This window comes from Aureobasidium subglaciale, assembly GCF_000721755.1.
Source record: "Aureobasidium subglaciale EXF-2481 unplaced genomic scaffold scaffold_10, whole genome shotgun sequence".
Lineage (NCBI taxonomy): Eukaryota > Fungi > Ascomycota > Dothideomycetes > Dothideales > Saccotheciaceae > Aureobasidium > Aureobasidium subglaciale.
The window spans coordinates 195,299-214,191 of record NW_013566985.1 but is presented as its reverse complement, the minus strand read 5'-3'; the positions used below and the strand labels follow the sequence as shown (position 1 = coordinate 214,191).

The 18,893-nt window shown below is 49.5% G+C and overlaps 9 protein-coding genes across 9 annotated transcripts; 4 read left to right on the top strand and 5 right to left on the bottom strand.

Moving 5' to 3' along the window:
• Nucleotides 1-50: 50 nt before the first annotated feature.
• Nucleotides 51-1,205, bottom strand: AUEXF2481DRAFT_214445 (uncharacterized protein). Its single transcript, XM_013488520.1, has one exon. It carries the CDS (start codon nt 818-820, stop codon nt 167-169), a length of 654 nt encoding a protein of 217 aa, XP_013343974.1. The 5' UTR covers nt 821-1,205; the 3' UTR covers nt 51-166.
• Nucleotides 1,206-1,928: 723 nt separating this feature from the next.
• AUEXF2481DRAFT_214650 (uncharacterized protein) lies at nt 1,929-2,964 on the bottom strand. The gene has a single exon (XM_013488519.1). The coding sequence runs from the start codon at nt 2,752-2,754 to the stop codon at nt 1,960-1,962; it is 795 nt and encodes a 264-aa protein (XP_013343973.1). The 5' UTR covers nt 2,755-2,964; the 3' UTR covers nt 1,929-1,959.
• Nucleotides 2,756-3,814, top strand: AUEXF2481DRAFT_39858 (uncharacterized protein). The gene has a single exon (XM_013488392.1). It carries the CDS (start codon nt 2,861-2,863, stop codon nt 3,680-3,682), a length of 822 nt encoding a protein of 273 aa, XP_013343846.1. The 5' UTR covers nt 2,756-2,860; the 3' UTR covers nt 3,683-3,814.
• A 647-nt stretch (nt 3,815-4,461) lies between these two features.
• Nucleotides 4,462-6,963, bottom strand: AUEXF2481DRAFT_39857 (uncharacterized protein). Its single transcript, XM_013488391.1, has one exon. It carries the CDS (start codon nt 6,799-6,801, stop codon nt 4,579-4,581), a length of 2,223 nt encoding a protein of 740 aa, XP_013343845.1. The 5' UTR covers nt 6,802-6,963; the 3' UTR covers nt 4,462-4,578.
• A 79-nt stretch (nt 6,964-7,042) lies between these two features.
• AUEXF2481DRAFT_39856 (uncharacterized protein) lies at nt 7,043-7,819 on the bottom strand. The gene is made up of 2 exons (XM_013488390.1): nt 7,537-7,819; nt 7,043-7,483 (listed from the first exon to the last, which is right to left on the bottom strand). The coding sequence occupies exons 1-2, from the start codon at nt 7,646-7,648 to the stop codon at nt 7,311-7,313; spliced, it is 285 nt and encodes a 94-aa protein (XP_013343844.1). The 5' UTR covers nt 7,649-7,819; the 3' UTR covers nt 7,043-7,310.
• An 853-nt stretch (nt 7,820-8,672) lies between these two features.
• Nucleotides 8,673-9,263, top strand: AUEXF2481DRAFT_29392 (uncharacterized protein; the record flags this gene model as incomplete). Its single annotated transcript, XM_013488328.1, has 1 exon — nt 8,673-9,263. One exon carries the CDS (start codon nt 8,673-8,675, stop codon nt 9,261-9,263), a length of 591 nt encoding a protein of 196 aa, XP_013343782.1.
• Nucleotides 9,264-9,724: 461 nt separating this feature from the next.
• On the top strand, nt 9,725-12,232 carry AUEXF2481DRAFT_214533 (uncharacterized protein). Its single transcript, XM_013488518.1, has 3 exons — nt 9,725-10,972; nt 11,048-12,040; nt 12,099-12,232. The coding sequence occupies exons 1-2, from the start codon at nt 9,832-9,834 to the stop codon at nt 11,956-11,958; spliced, it is 2,052 nt and encodes a 683-aa protein (XP_013343972.1). The 5' UTR covers nt 9,725-9,831; the 3' UTR covers nt 11,959-12,040; nt 12,099-12,232.
• A 3,887-nt stretch (nt 12,233-16,119) lies between these two features.
• Nucleotides 16,120-17,048, top strand: AUEXF2481DRAFT_214173 (uncharacterized protein). The gene has a single exon (XM_013488517.1). The coding sequence runs from the start codon at nt 16,225-16,227 to the stop codon at nt 16,630-16,632; it is 408 nt and encodes a 135-aa protein (XP_013343971.1). The 5' UTR covers nt 16,120-16,224; the 3' UTR covers nt 16,633-17,048.
• A 393-nt stretch (nt 17,049-17,441) lies between these two features.
• Nucleotides 17,442-18,644, bottom strand: AUEXF2481DRAFT_46974 (uncharacterized protein; the record flags this gene model as incomplete). Its single annotated transcript, XM_013488441.1, has 3 exons — nt 17,442-17,464; nt 17,575-17,933; nt 18,016-18,644. 3 exons carry the CDS (start codon nt 18,642-18,644, stop codon nt 17,442-17,444), a joined length of 1,011 nt encoding a protein of 336 aa, XP_013343895.1.
• Nucleotides 18,645-18,893: the final 249 nt, after the last annotated feature.

Below are 18,893 nucleotides of genomic sequence, written 5' to 3'. Positions count from 1 at the left end.
CTCATCTCGTACCAGTGCACTTCATCACAATGTAGCCACAGCCAAGACAACGCTGATGGTGCTCAGAAAACACTAAGATCTCGGCCAAGTGGAGAAGAGAAAATGTGCTTGCAGGTCCTAAATTCGCCCTAGTGCTCGCTGATGGCTACTACCGAATTGGCATTTTTCAGGTTGGCCGAGTCTCAGTACTGTTGTCGTTAGATTCTGACCCAGACTGCTCGTCAGATTGGCTCTGCTGTTCGCTCTTGCTCTCATCCTTGTCTGAATGTCCGCCATCTTCGCTGTCACTTTGATTGGACTCGTCGTCATCGCAACAGTCATCATCGATGTAACCATAAACCCATTCGGAAGCTTCAAAAAAGTAATTCTTGCCCCAGAAATACTCCAGCCATGGCAACTTCACCCTGTCCGAAAGTGAAGCAGTGTCCTGGAATGTGAACCCATTGAAGTCTTCTCTTTGGGTAAAGATCTCCATGGCCTTTGTAAACGAGTCCTTGAACAATCGATACAACTCGTCACCGTAGTGTTGAGACTCAAGATACAACATAATCTCCAAATCGCGAATACCCACATCTTGCTTCTTGATTTCAATGTCGGCAATACAAAGTACGTGGTCGTAGATTTCTTCGAAAGCCGAGACCGAGACGTCTGAGCTCAATCTAGAGTGCAATGGAAGCCACCTACTCTCCATAGCTAGCAACGCCTTGACAGGAAAAAGCGGACTGAACCCAGTAAAATCCGGCATACAGACAAAGCTTACAGCGCGCAGAACCTTCGTTGCCGGGATCAAAGTGTTGCTACCTATTTCATTCATTGACATCGGGTGATGTAGCCACCTTTGGAATGCCAGAAGTTTTGCTGACGGCGAGACCAGCTAGACATGCGTCGAATTCACGAACGTAGACGTTTAGACGGACCCCTCTTAGGAACAATATTGAAGGCTTCCATGATGCGGGAGAAAGGATTGAGAGAAAGAAGTCGGACGACGTCCCCTCGGCAGCTCGCGCGTCATCGCCAAGCCGCTCAAAACACAGGGCATTCATGATCGTTGTCGCGCCGTCAAGCTCGTCTTTATCACCGACAACATAGGCGCGACCGACTCACGCCAGCTGCTAGCAATTAACGACTCCAGCATCGAGAGACGGTATACTACGAACAACAGTCTAGGCGCAACTTCCTCGGTGCAAGCTGTTGTATGCACTTAGGCGCAACGCTCGAACGCCGCGGCAAACAATCGCATTTCCCCTCGAGCAGCATCTGCCAGGCAGCAAACAGCTCAGCGTTCACAGTTCGATGATAAAAGGAGGGTCCGCAAGCTTGACCTTCGTCACCGAAGCTCTTGTTGATGGTACCGAGGGGGGCGATGACGACGAAGAGCCGCTCCCTCTACGCGCTGCACAACATCGCAGACAAGATCGAGTCCCAAAGAAGCAATAGACACAAGTGCAATGGGCATATCAATTGCTGGTACACTTCTATGCAAAACGCCCTCCTACAATCAAGTCCGTTATTCCACGGCTCCCCCTTATTCCCGGTCCGCGCAAGCACACCCTCATTGTCTGACCATAGTCGTCGTGACAAGCCAGATGCATGCGACATTCAACAAGGATACCAGGAAGCTTGATCAACACTCATCTGAATATGGAGAATCCAAGAGAGACTTCGCATCTGGAGATGATGTGCCGGATGACATGTAGCGCTAGATACCACTTCACGAATTCACGATGTTACGAAATTATAGTCTCGCAAGAATCTTGTCTCATCCATTGTGGCAAGAGAATGACACGCTTACACATATCGGAGTATTTGCAGCATGTACATCCCTTGTCATGTAGTCATGACTATGGAGACGCCGATCAATGCGATGACTCGACCCTTCGATTGCTATTTATCTAACTGCTCAACGGAATCATCTGCCAACCATATTTCCTGCTGTCTCTGTCCGTGTCGTCACAGACACTAAGTAGTAGTAGTAGTAGTAGTAGCAGCAGCTGTAGTAGCCGACTCAGTCTTGCTCGTCTTCCCAGAACTAGTCTTGCTAGTCTTCGCAGTACTCTTCAGCGTGGTCTTGGAAGAAGTGTTGCTCGTCTTGAAACCAGTACCGGACGTCTTGCCACTAGTCTTGCTCGTCTTGTCGCTAGTCTTCATAGTCTTGGTCGTAGTAGAAGCAGAAGCCGAGGCTTCAGTGTCAGTAGCAGTTCCACTGACAGTAATTGATCCCTCGTTGACACTGACATAGTAGTTGGCATATGTCAGGTAATTGTTGCATCTGTCCATTGCCGAAGACATTGCAGAATTCATCGAGGACATCATGTCGTTCATGACGCTGGAGCTGGCGCTTGTGTACATGGACATGATGGAGCTGGAGCTCATGGTCGTGAATTGGACGGTGAAGGGGGCTGAAAGCGACTGGGAAGAAGTGGTCGTGTCTGAGGTCGTGTCCGAGATTGAGCTTGCAGTCGAGGCAGGAGTGGTCAAGATGGTTGTTCCGGTAACCGAACCACCATCGTACATAGTCATGGTAGATACTTCAGGAGTAGCATAGGCGCCGTGCTGGGCAGCGATGCTGAAGGTGACGAAGAGAATTGAGCTTGTCTTGAACGCCATTATGAGTATGTTCAATCGAGGATAGATGATGATGTATTGAGACAAATGAGTCGAGTTGCGTAGAGAGAGCCATATGGTAGGCGAGGTGTGGCTATATGTAATGTTTGACCGCAGTAGCAGAGCGTTGTAGTCGTCCTCTGCACGCATAGCCGCGTGTATACAGTACGAATATAGCTCAATGTTACAGTGCCGTCGGATATCAGAATTCAAGCTGTCTTGGCAAGGGACACAATGGAGCTTGATCTCAAAAAAGATGTCGAATCACAATGCTGGACTTACAACATCTTGTGTCACTACACCAAATCATGCTGACCTGCCAGATATACTGGCAAATAAAGCAAGCCCAACATCCGGAGATGACGTACCCAGCCGACAAATGATGGATACTTACATACTACAAGTTTGGACTGGATTCCAAGCTGTCAATGCAAGAGTTGGAGTTTTGAAAAGTATACGCGCCAGCACACGAGTCTCGAGCCATTTCCGTTGCATTGTTGGTTGTCCAAAGTGTACGCAATCATCGTTCAGCTCACCCGAGATCCAGAATTTCTGTGTGTGCGCTGAGGATGTCGTGGTATATAAATCAACTCTCCAGCAGAAAGCCATCGAGCCAGAACCCTATCATCATCCAAGATCAGTCATCAAGCAAACGAATTACCTCACTCAACATGTTCAAATCCATTCTCTTCGTCGCGGCGACAGCAATCGCTCCCGTCCTGGTTCGAGCAGATTTTTGCAAGGGACAAAACGACGTCTTCTTCTTCGCCTGGTAAGCAAAACCCACCGTCAAACTTCCAACTTTCCAATACTTATCCTTTGTCATAGGACCGTGAATCTCAGCGGCATCGAAGGCGGTTGCGATGCGATTGTCAACGGCAACAATTTTCAAGCTGTCCTGCAAGGCGAGGGTGGTTGTTTCGCAGTCACAGCATTCAGCTGTCAGGATCCTGAGGGCGGCGGCACTACCTTTACCTTTAATCAATCAGACTTTTGCGATGGCGGCTCGGTGGCTGATGCAGTGAGCCAGGTGTTTAATGTGGATGCATTCAGTTGTTCTGGACAGGGGCCAGCTTGAGTAAATATATAGTCAGTTGATTCGACAGTATGACTTTTGAGCTTGCCTTTTGTGGAAACCGAACCTCGCGTGATGATGTTCAACGAGTACTGTATACCGTCTACTCGTACGTTTCCTGTGCATTGGCGCAATAGAGTAGTCAGCTGTAAGAGGATAAGGACGTCTGAAGATCAGGTGGCGCGCCCTCTATCAACTCGTTCACGATCTTATGACCATCAATCAAGATGCTTTTTGAATGTTCGCACACGTGCCGGCACAAGAGTATATCTGTAGATATAGAAGTCGAGAGTTGGCACATCGGTGAGCAGCATTAGTTCATCGCATCTGCTTAGTCAACCATTTTCTTGGCATACCCTCTGCCACTGCATTTCCAATTCTCACCACATCCTGGTCTGTGCACCAGTCAGAGGTGTCTCTCCATGGGACGACGCTTCGAGATGTCATGGACGAAAGCTACGTTGAACGCTGGAATTGTTCATAGTGGCGCTCATGCCGATACGCCTAAGATTGCGCCGGATTGAGTGTTGCGCAAAGGTCGTTTTGCCAAGTCAGAGTATATAGTCAGATCTGATGGTTAATCTTGTACATACGGCCACAGTCAGCTGAAAACTGGGCATCCCGTCCGCTCTGCCATACATAAGCAGTTGAACGGCAGATTAGTACTACGGTGGGTGACCACGTGGGAATTCCTGCTGCTGTATGTTTTGTCTCTTATTTGCTTGGTCTTTTCTTTTGCTCTCCAGGGATGGGAGCACGAGCGTTCTGGGCAGTCGTAGTCAACTTGCAGAGCCATGATCGAATTGATCTTGGTAGGAGAGGCTGTGAATTTTGGTCATTATGTACTGATGAAAGACGCTATACAAATATGTGATGGGAGGAAGCTATGCAAATATCACTTAATAACTGTAGTCAACATACTCATCAACCTTTTCGCTCTCATCTTCATTTTGGCGGGGTTCCTGTACCACTGACTCATTTCTGCCTCTTCCTCTTCTTTCTGGCGTTGACGAAGCCATGGAGAACGAGGTAGATCTACTACCAGGAGTCAAGGCTTCAGGCCACCAGAATGGGCCGGGTCCACGGCTTCTGCTTCTCTCGTCAGCCTTGTCGGCCAGAGAGCTTCGCTTCATCTGTGATTGGTATGATTCGCCTTCTTCATCCTCGGATTGTTCCAAACCACGAGCAACCATTCCAGGGAAGACATCAGGACCGATGGCGTCCGTAGTCTCACGCACTTGCTTAGCGAGGGCATTGCGATGAGCGCGGAGTTGCGTGAGTGAGGCCGAGGATGACGGGTTCAGAGCTACGAAGAGAGGAGGTAATGACTTCAGGATGTCCATACCAATCTCACCGATACGTAAAGCAGCCAAAGAAACAGACACCATGAGACCGAAGAAGAAGATCGAGAATTGCCAAAGAGGGACAAAGTCGGGAACATAGGTGTTTGCTCGGAGGTACCAAGGGAGAGAGAAGGTGTACTGCCCACCAATGCGATTGTAATAGAGCCAAGTGCTCACAAGCGCGGTGTAGTAGATGTACAGAGCTGGGGCAAGTGCCATTGCGACCAGGATCTTCCAGGTAGCCATGACGTCGTGACCTTGCAGTTTGACGACCGAACCAGCAAGGGCCTTCTTTTGCTTCTTGATAGAGATCATTTTGGAAGTCACAAAGACTGGCCAGAACATGAGGATACCTGGCAAGGTTCCCAATGCCAGAAGCAGTAGCTCGCCAAGGCGGTAAAGTAGCGTGGCCAGACACCACCACCAAGGGCGTGCGGAAGCATCACCCCACTCGACTTGATGGTCCTTGATACCTAACGCACGAAGATGGCGATTGTAGTCAACAACCGCCTTCTTCAGCTTTCCAACGCGCGGATCATCCTGGTACTTGGTGTAGCCCTTCAGTAGACGTCTATTGAATTCGATGACGACAGGTAGAGGAAGCTTGCGACCAGGAGGGTTATAAAGACGGCGCGTAGCTTGAATCAGCTGTAGCGTCTCGTGGTCCGGACTAGGTTGCGTCACTGCTGCCAGTCCCTCGTAGATAGTTTCGAGAAGTGATCCAATAGCATCGCGTTTCTCATTGCCTCCAGCTTTGAAAGCTTTCACCTGATCAGGATGTACATCGATAGGGTTTCCAAACTCGATGACAGCTCGCGAGCGGAACTTATGAGCGTGGAAGTAGTTCATACCAGCCGGGATGATGGTGAGGCCACAGTCCGGATCACGAGCCAGGCATCCCAGAGCCATGATAGCAACACCGGCCTTTAATGGCAGTAAGTCGCTTCGGTCGTGAGATCCACCTTCCGGGAAGATACCAACACAGGCACCCTTGGAGAGCTCGCGGTAGACTGCATCGAACATGCGGTTTTGATCGATGTGAGGCGCAACCTTGAATTTTGTGCCTTTGATCTTGCTCCCATCTGGAGCTTTGCTCTCGCCAGTAAGTTGCATGATAGCGTCCTCGGTCTTGAATGCCTCTCGGAGGCGGAACTCCCTTGGTCCCAGGACTTCCTCAATATACTGACTCTCAGGTGCTGCCTTCGAGCCCGGTCGCTTCGGCATGATAATGCTGCCACCATGCATGTATTGGCCATTGAGGAAATTGGTACCCACACCACGGACCAGGGTTGGATCATTCTCAGGATCTGGGAGAGAGATGTAACCCTGAGCAGGCTTGACGTGATCCATAGCTCGCGTCACTGGCAAAGAACCCATCTTGCCAGCCATGGCACCGATGTAAGGTTCCTTCATGGACTTTTCAGCCACTAGGAAAGACATGCGGCGTCCAACATGCTGCTTCAGCAGTCGCATGAGGATGATAGAATCAGCAAACTGGTTGGCATGAGGAGCGCCGACGATAATGACTGGCCCCTTTTTGGGAATTCTGTAGGTGTTTCTCGGATAGATTTCTCTGAAGAACACATCCAATGCAAGATTGAAGGTTCCCAGTCCGAGATCGTAGACCCATGGCGTCAGTACTTTTGAGTTGCCCTTGGATTGCTTCACAACTTGTTGCATGTTATCGGACTTTGATCCCTTGAGGCTTGTTGTGTTTTGTGTGGCCTTTTCGTCCTGTGTTGAGGCCATCGCCGGGTTGTGGTTATCCGTTGAGGTCATCTTCGCGTCGAGCGCAGCTCAGCTCTTGAGTTGGCTGATCGCGCACCTAAGACAACACAGACACGTGTAGATCCTATCTGGTATATGCGCGCGTCTTTTAAAGCGCCATTCGAGACAATCTCAAAAGAAGAAGTGCAAATCGCGGGTCACTTTGGTTTTCTGTGAGATCTTTGATTGAGGAAATTGGTGCGAGTCAGGACTCCGCGTCTAAATCAGGCCACACAGACCGCAACTCTTGCCGAGGTTACATCACGAAATCACAAAATCTCCATACTAGCAGTAGGTAATTGATGTTTGCGATGACAATCAGAAAACTTGTTTGTATGCAATGAAACAAGTATCACAACCACTCAATAACACATCTCGAGCATTACGAGGTAGCCGGTGTGAAAACACAACTGCCATTAATCACCAATGACGCCAATGAACTTGGCCAAGCTGGCCATAACTCCTGTTCCGAAACGCCCCCCTTCCAAGTTCTGACCCAAATGCCATTTGATTAAACACGCTTATTCCCTTCGATCAACCTCCGACTCTGATACATATGAAGGCCTCCGAGGAGCAAGTTGCGCGTCTGTATCCGCGAGCGCAGCCTCAAAACTTATGCCAAATGACGCTGCCAAGTACGAAGCATAACGCCTCCTGTAAGCGCACGAGATCTGTGCCGTGGAGGAAGAAGAATCTACACAGATACTTAGCAACGTAGCAAAGCATGAGTTCGAACTCGCGAATTACCTGTTTGCGTCGGTGCTTCCGGTGCTGTGGGATATCTGAATGCGCTCAAGCTTGGTCGTCGAGTAGTTGAGGTTGTCGAGTCCGAGGCTAGAGATTGCGAAGGAGATGCCATTGTGATGCTTGATGATTCAAACATTATGGATACTGTGAATAACGTGAAGTGAGAGAAGAGTATTGGATGATTGGCACTATTGTGGTACAGTAGAAAATTGTGAGTTCAGACGATATTCAAAGAATCCAATGCTCGAGAGGAGCAGCCTCTTTATATGACAAGTGCGGTGTACAGGGACTGCAGCAAGTAGCATCACGTCGTACCGCACCTCGATTACGTGAAAGTGTACAAAGAACACACTCAGATCAAACACTGCCACAAAGCATTCCTCGAAATCGCACCTGCGTCGCTCCTGCGGCTCTGCGCGATTTCAAGTTCATCACCAAATTGTGAGCCATTTTCACGAAAATCACGCAACACAACACCAAGTTCTCCAGGCGACGACAAAGCATAACCCACAGGGAAAGTGAGCCATTTTGGATCATTCTGACCGGTCTCAGGCTGAGTTTGAGTCGACGATTAGTTCGGCTACACGTGATGGTCAAAGTAGCTCTTGGTCGCCAGCTATCCATGCCTAATTTCAAGACAGCCATCGATCATGGGGTCAGCTTGCTGTTAAAATTCAAATGTCCCTCTGACCGGCCGATGTAAACTCACACCGCTGGACGCGCGCCTCCAAAAGTCGAGCCACGAATAAACTCACAACCGTCTGTTGCCCTGAGGCGCTGGTGTTTTGTGTTGCTTTTGCACCAACACTGTTTTGAACATACATTTGCTCGAAACATCCAGCTTCTCCAAGCCGCTCGTGAAGAACAATCTGACGACCACGCGACCGTTCCTGGTTCCTGGACAAGACCTCCATCAATGTCGTCAGCCAAAATGCGGGGCCGTGGTTCGGCTCCTCCAACCTCCTTTCGGACAATGCACCGAAGTCCATTAGGTCTCAGTACGATGACGGTGACGATCAAGAGAAGTCATAGCTGCATCAACGCAACCATTTTCCCGACCCAGGTGTCCATAAAGCATGACCGTGTGAAGTGTTTCGAATGTTCCACCCTTCTTCGACCAAACACTAATTGTCAACATGGTCTTATTTACTATTGCGAGCGTGCTTTCTTTGAGTCTGGGACTTGCTCTTGCTCAGTCCAGTACCATCAGTCCACTTGCGCGACCATGTCCTGGACGAGTGAACGACACCAACATTGTTTGCATGAATCGTTATGCATCTTCCATGCCGCCTTCATTTGAGCGTCAGAGCTCTACTGGAGGAGCATTTTCACCCAACGACACTTTCGTCAAGACACAAGTACCCTCAGATCCGTCCTTCAATCTCGTAAAGAATGCGACACTTGTCATGTTCGATGAGCGTGGTGACCAGATTCTTGGCTCCTCCCCTAGGCTAGACTGCGTATTCGCCAGCCGCAATGACTCCATCCATGAAGGACCAGTGTATATCTACCTAGCTCAGACTCTCGGTGATGATGGCTTTCATGTAGCTCAGAACGGGTATCTTATAGCAGCAGCGGAAGGTGGAGGTGTGACTGTTCTGAGCGAATACGATGAAATGCTTCTGAGAATTGAGACAGGCTTCACCGTGAACAATATCCAGTTCGCTGGTCCCAAAAGAAAGAATCTTTGGGTGTTTGGAGAGGGCGAAATTGCTCGCGTGACCTAGGACTTGGTTGGGATGGCAAACGAATGAGCCACGGCAGAGAAAGCTATGTCGATGACACGATCTCTTAGACGCTTCAAGGCGATAGACGTCTATAGATATGAGACATCAAGGAGTACTGCTTGCAGATTTCATTGCTGGGAGAGGACAAGATTGTTTCATGCGCTGGAGCGGAGCTAGAAGCCAAGAATTATGACCGCCTGGAGTAGGCCTCAAAACGCGAAATTATGGCCGCTGTATGTTGTCCTTTCCAATAACGTTTCACGAGTGTCTCTGAAGATGGTCCACAATACAATTGTTCTTGACTTGTGTCATCTACGAGATCTTCTCCAATCCGAATTTTACAACATGCTATGAGCGACAAGTGATCTGCGAAGCATGCACGTGCAAGCGCTCCTGCCTGAAATCTACGGAAACTGAAAGAAAGTCGAAGAGTAAATTCGCTACGGCAACAATCGCTTTGTTCGGCCAAGCATAACACATCGCCAACACGTTCTTTTTCCATCAAGCAAAAGATGTCAAATCTTTCGTCAATTGCACAAGAGCATATAATTGATCCGGAAACAACGTAATGTCATCATTCTTCAGGTCGGCAGCAGACATTAGCTCCTCCCGCGAAGAAAGTACAGATAACTCGAGCGATGAATCGGACAGCAGTGGCCAGCAAATCACGAGGGTACGCACTCTAGGGTCAAGTACTGCGGCGGAAGAGCAATCGGAGCCTGGAGCGACACAGACTCTTGATCAAGCCTCTCGCAGCTCTAGCTACCATCGCGATTTGCTCCTACATGCGCTGCTGGAAGAACGCTGCTACAGTGAAGCACTAGAGGATCTCAAGAACTCTGGTGTCAATGTCGAAAAGAGTCACCCACAAGTCGATACGCTAGCCAAAGAAAAGTATGCTCGACTTTCACGACAGCTTGGCAGATACGGTCTCGAAACTGGTGATCTGAACTCTGAGCAATTTGGCCCTCTTCGCCAAACATACCGGGATGGTCTTTCTGTTATCACGCGAAAATCCGTTGATCTTCAAACACCGATTGAGGAGATTCTGGCACAGTCGCAAGGCAGCAACTTGCCAGGACCACTGCTTCGCTTGATGGGAGGAAACGAACATTCGGCGACAATCGACATGAGCCGCAGATTCAGTGATCTTGCAATCGCTGGTTCAGACTTACATGCTCAGCCAAAGTTGCTTGGTAATGGCATCCTGCCTGGTCATCCGCTGCTGAACTCCACACGCTACACAAGAGACTTTGAGGAGTTTGGCATTCTTGGCAAAGGTGGCTACGGCACGGTATTCAGATGCAAGCACAACCTTGATGGCCGTCACTATGCAATTAAGAAGATTCCTCTCGGACCAAGTCGAATGCGCAAGATCCAGGAGAATGGTCAAGCAGAGCTGGATCACATCCTTGTCGAAGTAAGAACATTGGCCCGCTTGGAGCATCCGAATATTGTTCGATACCATAGCGGCTGGATCGAATGGGCACCTTTGATCTCCAATAAACAGGCGCTGGAGTCCAACGGTCACAAGCTGCTCGAAGCTCCCAAAGAATCGGAAGAAGAAGATGAGACTAGTACATCACAGGGCTATAGTGGTCGACCAGACGTACCTGCTATCGATGTTCAATTCGGCTACGATGATGACGAAGACCCCTTCGAGATGTCAACTGGCCAAAGCCAGCGTTTTGCAACACAAGAAGAGGAAGGTATCATGTTCGAGGATTCAAGGAGATCAGCCCAAGGTAGCTCTGCTTTTTCTGATACGCAGTCCCTTCAACCAGGATCTTACTCCGAAGGCAACCCACTTCAAAAGATACCGAGTCGAAGTACAGTCGCTTCCGTTAGCGACGAAAGCGAAGTCGAAGTAATCACGCGCAGAAACTACCCATCCGAAAGTAGCTACGACACTTCCTCCTTCACGAACAACCATCACCAATCAAATGAGCCATCACTTGCTCTCCACATACAAATGTCGTTGTATTCAATGACGCTCTCTGATTTCCTCGCACCTTCTGTATATCCAGTCGGTGCAGATACCAACGACTTTTCATCTCTACGTCACTGCTTCCACGCTCACTCATCACTGGAGATCCTGGCATCCGTCATCGAAGGTGTCGAATACCTACACTCAGAGGGAATAGTACACCGAGACCTTAAACCCGGAAATATCTTTCTCGCAGTCCGCGAAGGCTCAAAACCTCCTCCCGGAGCTCTGTCACTCTCAAATTGTTCCTCCTGCCTGTCAGTAAACACACATCGTCCCTTCAACATCAGCATCTGTATCGGGGACTTTGGTCTCGTCTCCTCCATCGCGCGCCCGGAAGATGAGCCTCCCCCCACAGTAGGCGCGTCCACCAAAGCAGTAGGCACGGAGATCTACCGTCCTTACACTGTTACGAGGAACAATCACCCCTGTTTGGATGTCTATGCATTGGGTATCATCGCGTTCGAGCTGTTGCATAGATTCGGCACGAGGATGGAGAGACATGAGATGTTGCATCGATTGAAGAAGGGTGAGCTCGCCAAGGAGCTTGATGATGATATCGGGTGTCGGGGTATGCAGGAGTGGATCCTGAACATGGTGGAGGCAAACGAGAGTGATTGTCCTACATGGGAGCAGTTGAGAGAGAGCTTGCAAAAGATGCTTGAGCAATGCAAAAAGTCTCAAGGCAAGGGCAAGAGAAATATATGAGGATGTACCACTCGACAGAGAAGCAAGAAGTACTCAGCACATCATCCGACCTCCAAAGCCAAAACAGCGTAAGAAACATCATGTAAGTAGAACAAGATCATGAAGAGGGTTTATCTCTCAACGCATTACAAAACATTAAGTCTGTTCACTCATCCTGCATATACACACAACTCTCTCTACAAGACCATCACACCGATCGCAGCTGCCACTACAACGACTGCCGTGCTTCCCAAGCCAATTCGCCTTCCCGCTCCACCCGTCGAAGCAGCAGCGATCAAACTCGTACTTTCCACTCCCGAGCCTCTCGTACCTTCCGCCCCTGACATACTCTCACTCTCCTGGCTTCCTGAAGCAAGAGTCGTGATAGCAGAACCACTTCCACTTTGCTCCATACTTCCTTGTGAGCAACTCCTGACCATGGGGCCTGTTGCTTCGGTCACTGGTAATGTAGTCGTTTGTCCATTCACCACGATGACAGGCTCTCCAACATCAACTGCAGAGGTGGGAATGGAGTAAACAATTCCCTGGGTGGTTATAACGTCGCCTGGAGTAAGTGTAGAACTTCCTAGTACGAAGATAGGAGCTCCAGATGTCAATCCAGAAGTGGACGGAAGAACAGAAGTCTCACTATCAACGTGTTCCATAGTGCCGGAAGCAGCAAAAGCGGTACTGCTTTCTCCCTCTTCGTCATTGGATTTTCGAATTGATTCCTCTCCTTCGATGACAGTCTCTGTAGTTACAGAACCTGATAGACGAAGAGTTTGACCGTTTACAAGTATAGCGGTTGCGGAAGGAAAGAGTGAGTACATCGTTCCTTCTACTTCGATTGCAGAGTATCCTGGTGCGAGTGTCTTGTCCTCAATCACGTATTCTGTAGCTGAGTTTTGGGTCAACATCTCCGAACCAAGTGAGATGATGGGAGCAAGAGTTGCAGTAATGACGGAAGCCACGGCTTCTGTGGGAGAAGCAAGGGGAAGGGTTGAAGTTACTCCGTTTGCGATGAGGACATTTGTAGAGGCAGAGGTGGCGAGTGAGTATGTTGTTGAGTCAAAAGTCACTGCTGGGCCATTTGGTTCAAGTGTTTGAGAGCTTAGAATGAAGGCCGAGTTCGTGTTTGCAGTGATGACTGTGTTTTCTAATGTGATCATTGGAGCTGCAGTAGACGTTTCCGATCGTTGAGTCGCGCGGGTTTCGACTACATAGATGGCAGAGCCAGATGTTGCGAGTGAGTAGATAGTACCAGAAGCCGTGTTCACAGAGCCTACTGCTGAAGTAGTCTGAGAGTCGTGCGCTAACTCGACAGATGAGCTTATCGTAGTTTCAGGAGCACCAGATGTAGCAACGACAGGTATTAAAGACCGCGTCTGACCATTCTCAACAACGGCACTCGCCGAAGGAGCGAGAGAGTACGTAGCCTCTCCGACGGTTATGGCAGGACCACCTGGAACTAGTGTCTGAGATCCTATGTCATAACCTCCAGAGGGATTGGGTGGTAGAGTCGTCAAGTCAAGGGTGATGTCTGGGATAACCACGATTGCATTCCCAGACGAAGCAGAAGGCTCAGCAATACCACTGCTCGTGATGATGGTACTAGGTAGAACTTGACTCGCTTCATTACCTTGAGATCCAGTGGTCCGTCCCGAGGCAAAGATTGTTGTGGTCGGATTTGCTTGTCGAGTTTCGGTCAAGCTCCCACTGGTGATCACTTGATTGTTTGTCGAGATGGTGGTGGTAGTGAGCACTTGTGAGCCAGCACTCTCCGTAACACTCGGTTGTACGGTGAGCGATGGACCACTAGCGTTCTCAGTCGTTGTCGGCTGGTCAACTTCGGAGGACTCGTCGGCGAAAGATGCCGTCGCTGGTGTTTGTTCACCTTGGATGGTACTAGTTACAACAGGCAAGGGAGGCGCTTGGAAAGTCGTTTCGTGAGAGCGTGTAAGCACTGTTGACTGTCCAATAGAAGATGGTGATTCTACAAGAGTAGAAAATGTATGATCGACAGACGTCCTCTGACTAGTTGGAGTCTGTGCGACTGTTGTCGTCGAGAGTTGCTCAGAAACTGCAGTCGAGACCTGAGTTCCAGTTGAAATAGTCGACGTCGGAGCAGAAGTCTCTAATTCGCTTGATACATCAGATGTCGCTTCCCTGCTGGTCGATATAGCAGCGATCGTCGTCTTCTTCGTGGCCTCGACACTTGAGTCTGTCGGTCCAGTTGTGATGGCCTTCTTCGTAGCAGAAGTCTCTATTACACTCGGTACCTCTGGAGTAGTCTCTCTGCTTGTCGGAACAGCAGCCACCGTCGTACTCGTAATCTCCGTCCTCGAACTCCTCATACTCTGCACCCCAGAGCTCGTCCCCCCGATCATCCCCGCCCTCGATGTCTCCATACTCGCACCGAAATTCCCTGGCGAAGTCGCAATAATCACCCTCGTCATATGCGTCAAAGTACTAACCACAACATGCACAGTAGGCGCCCCCGTCGGCCTCTTACTAACCCACCCGCTACACTCCCCCAACCAAGGAAACCTAGCCGCTATACTCTCATTTCTCAACATCCAAGCTATAAACTGCTCTGGAATAGTGTCAAAAGTTACTTTGACAGGCCAATCCACTGAAGAGTTTAGCCATGGTCCTCCAGTGTAGAGGTTTGTGTATAGATCTGTGTAGTTTGTGAGGGAGATTTGGGTGCCGTTGGAAGAGTAGTGGGCTACGTAGAGGATGCCGAAGATTGGGTTTGCCCAGGGTTGTGGCATTGAGCTTTTGTGGGACAAGTTAGTGGTGGATTGGACGTGAATGGGTGGGAACTTACACTACTGTAGTCGGCTCAAGACCCCATTGACTTGTAAAGGCTGAATAGGTGTGGAATCTGGACATGGCATATGTGTGTTCATTGTTTGTGTTTGGCAGCATGGAAATCAGACCAGTGGGGACACCCGGGAATGTCCATTGCATGGTTGCTAGAACTCCAGTTTCTTCCAAAGATGACAAGTCTGTATGTACAGAAGTCACTGCGGTTCCGGAGAGCAATCCTGATGTGGGTGTCCAAGTCGCCGTGATGCCTTCATACCGCGTAGATGAATTGGCAGGTACGATGGTGTTGTTGTATTGAATGTAGTAGTCCACTTCCGTTGCCATCTATAATAAATGCCGTTAGTCAGAGACAAGACCCAATGTATCGAAATACTAACCGTGAATGTAGCAGTCTCGGTGTACCACGAATTCAGAAAGATCTCGACCGGCATCCAGAAACCACATGATCTCGAAAGACTCGGGTCAGGCGTCGTAGTTATAACAGATGAACTTGTAGTGCGCGTCGGGGCAGAAGTCATGTTGGCAAATGCCGTACTTGTACCTAGAAGTACTCACTGTGAGCCAAGATCACGATAAAAGTCCACAGTCACTAACGTTGTGGAACTGCGCCGACACCATTGACGGTGACCAGCCAAGCTATCGTCAGAAAATGCAAAACCATATTCACCCTCCCTGTTATCTCGCAGAAGAGCGCCATCGTCAGACAGTGTACGGTTTCGAACAGACCTGGCTTGGCTGGTAGTAAGCAAGTCAGCTGTCAGATCTATGGTGTTCTCACTGAGCAGCAGCCAAGAGTCAAAGGAAGATTTGACAACAGCACCGATGGCAGAGTTTAAGAGAAGAAGCACTACAGCTTAGCCTTATCTACTTAACACCTGGAAGGATTGCATTAGGGCTTAGTCTTAGTGTTTCCGAACTGCCAGTACGCGAATGTGCATATATCGAATGGTCTCGTCTATGTATACCACACTCGGCGTACGAAGAAGGTGTACTCCATACACATAGCGAGAGCTATTCGGTCTGCGGCTCATCCAGAGATACAGAGCCCAGCATAGATAGACGAGAGGATGCCACAGCAGCACATGAGGCTGAGATGCCGTGATTCGTGCCAAACAGGCCATTGGTGGAACAAGTCTCCGCGAAGGAACTCCAGGTACAAGCTTGCAGAAGTAACCGTATTACCAACCCATGACTGCCCAGATGCCAAGATGTATGTTCGTGATAGAGAGGGTGGTGCCGCAGCATGTAATATTTTCAACCTTGGCATGCATGAAAGTTCGGTATTGAGCCTCTTTTAGGAAAACACGTAAACATCTCAACTTCTTAGTGGGAGAAGAACAGACAAGGAACATACAATAAGGAAAGATTGGTGCAAGGCATAATTCCAAACCGTTAAGAACATTCTGCTGGCTCCCTCCCATCCTTTGTATCTCTGCATCTATTCTCTTCGAACGGATGGACTCGTGTCAACGCGACAAGCGCAACACCGCCAATCACCCCGTCAGCAGCCCAATATGTCCCTTCTTAGAGAGCCCAGTCGAAATCCGCCTGAAGATCTATCGTCTAGTGCTCAAGGTCGCTGGCTCCCGTCTGGTTGTTGGTCAGCACGGGCTCATCGCCCATGACGAGAAAATTCCTGTCTGGGAGTGTCATACTCAGATGCCGTTGACTATGCCGCCATCGTCAGTGTTTCTGGCTCTGCTTTCCGTCGACAAGCAAATCTATGGCGAGACAATGCCCGAGTACTATCACGAGAACCACTTCCAATTCTCGAACATGGTCATCATAAAGGAGTTTCTTACCAACATGGGTGCCGAGAGAAGATGCCACATGCGTGCCTCAGTTGGCTGGATGTCCGGCTAGCATACATCGAGAAGCGATCCGGGTCCGCGGCGAAGATTTGACCAGTGCTTTCGCACCTTATCCGAGACACACGAAGCCCGTTCCTTGAGGCAACGCACGATGGTGGAATTTTTGCAGGGAGATGGTCCCTGCCAGTTGGTTGTTCGCCATAGTGCCCGGGGTGAAGTTTCGCAGGCTCCGGGTCTGTCAAGTCATCTTGACCAGATCTCGTGCTTGCCGGTCGTTTTGTTTGTTCGTGTAGTGTAGTGGTTCAATGCTGTTTTTCCCATCAACACGGAGATGGTAGAGTAAGAGTTCCAAGTCCTTGACCCCGGTTTTCCTTCTTCGGTTGATAACACGTTCCTCTCCCTCTCCCCCCCTTCCGATGTACTGTGCAACTGGTCGCATAAGTCTAGCCTCGTTGTTCGAGAGTTTTTTTGAAAGGGTGGTGATTCTGTTAGCGATGTAGTAGTGTGTGCTTTGGGAAACTATGCGAAAAAGGACGAAGAGACAAGGAAAAGAGTGGAGAAGTTTGAGAGATCAAAAAGCATAAATGTCATAATCTTTGGGTGGAAAGACCGCTCTAAAGACAGCAAACCCCCCCATAGGAGTGTTAGAAAAAACATCAAGGATATGACGGAAAAAAAGGAAAAAAAGAGGGGAAAAAGACGCAATGGGACGGGAAGATATCCAACTCCTCGCCATTCAGTCCAGCCGCTCGCCTTCTTCTGCGACTTGTTTAAGTGACAGAAAGAAGAGGTACGGTTTACCTAGACATCATACTGGCGTTTGTTTTTTTCGCAACCCAAGAAAATGCAAAGACAAAGTTTTCAGCCATCTTTCCTCTCCCCTTCTACTCGGTATCCTTGACATTACCATTGGGCTCAACAGCAATCTCGACCATCTCACCCACACCCTCGCTAGCATCCGTAGTAATCTGCTGTGCCTCGTCCAGATTAATACCCAGCCTAATCTCCTCCTTGCGCTGTCTAGCCGCCTCGGTTTCTCTTCTCATGGCTTCCAAGTTCCAGTTGTCATCGTTGTCATCAGCATCACTGTCGTCGCCATCATTCCAGTCTCCCTTTTCGAACAAGGCGCGACCGGTGGCTTCCTTCATCTTTTGAGCTTCTTGCTCGGCGGCCTTTTTGTCCATGCGTTCCTTCTTCCATTTCGAAAAGGTTTCTTCGTTGACGGGTGTTAGGGTTCCGGTGAGCTTGTGGCGTTCGCTGTCGAGGAAGTCTTCGAGGGTGAGGGTGTTGAGGGGAGATTTGTCCATGAGGGCCTTTTCGGCGGCGCGCTGTTCTTTTGTCTTGAGGACGAAGCTGTGAGAGGTGTTGTTAGTATGAGATGGACCGAATACTAGAGGGGTGAAGTTGAGTAAAAAGAAAGAGAGGTGCAACATACCCTGGTGGTAGACTGTGCTTGTACATGCACTTGTCACCTCCATTGGGACAAGTCCAGAACCAACCATACTTGCCATTCTCGACAGCCTCGATGAAGAACTTGCACACCTTGTCGGTCGTCGTCTTTGGATTGCCATGCTTCGACATGACGACATTGCGCAACTTTTCCTCGTCCCAATCAGCCATATCGTCCTTCTTCCTCTCCTCATCCTGCTGCTCCTTTTCCAACTCCCTCGTATCAGTGTACAGACTCTTCTTTTCTCCCTTGATACCCTGACTCAGATCATGACTAAACTTGCACTTTCTACCCTTGTCACAAGCACCCTTTTTGAAAAACTGACACAGCACAGTCTTTGGGTCGACACCAAAGGGCACCTTTTGAATCTGTACGGGTTTGAAGAGTTCGGCGGCTTCTCGCTTTGCGGCCTCGGCGGCCAGCTTTTCCTTTTCGCGTGCTTGCTTTTCGGCTTCTTTTTTCTTTTCGTCGGGTGAGAGCGAGGATGTGTTGTGGATCTGCTTGATTGCGCGTTGGGCCGCTCCTCCCTTTTTGTTCTTCATGCCGAACGTCTTGTCGACGGCCACCTTTTTGGGCGCGTTGGCATTTTTGTCGGCTCCCTTTTTGGGCGGCATGGTGGCGTGTGTTTGTGTGAGAGTGTGGGTGTGGGTGTGAGAGGTTGACAGAGGGAGAGAAGGAGGGTGTAAGCAAATGCGCTCAATGAGAGTGGTGGCGAGTCTTGTATGGCCCCGTGGTTTGGGATGGGTTGCTGCCTTTGTGGATGGGCCGCGGGCACGTCTCTTTTGCGAATATTCAGAAGTTGAAGCGCTCTTTCCCCACCAGGCACGTCACCGAGATCCGTCCAAGTTTGAAAAGGCCGCCAA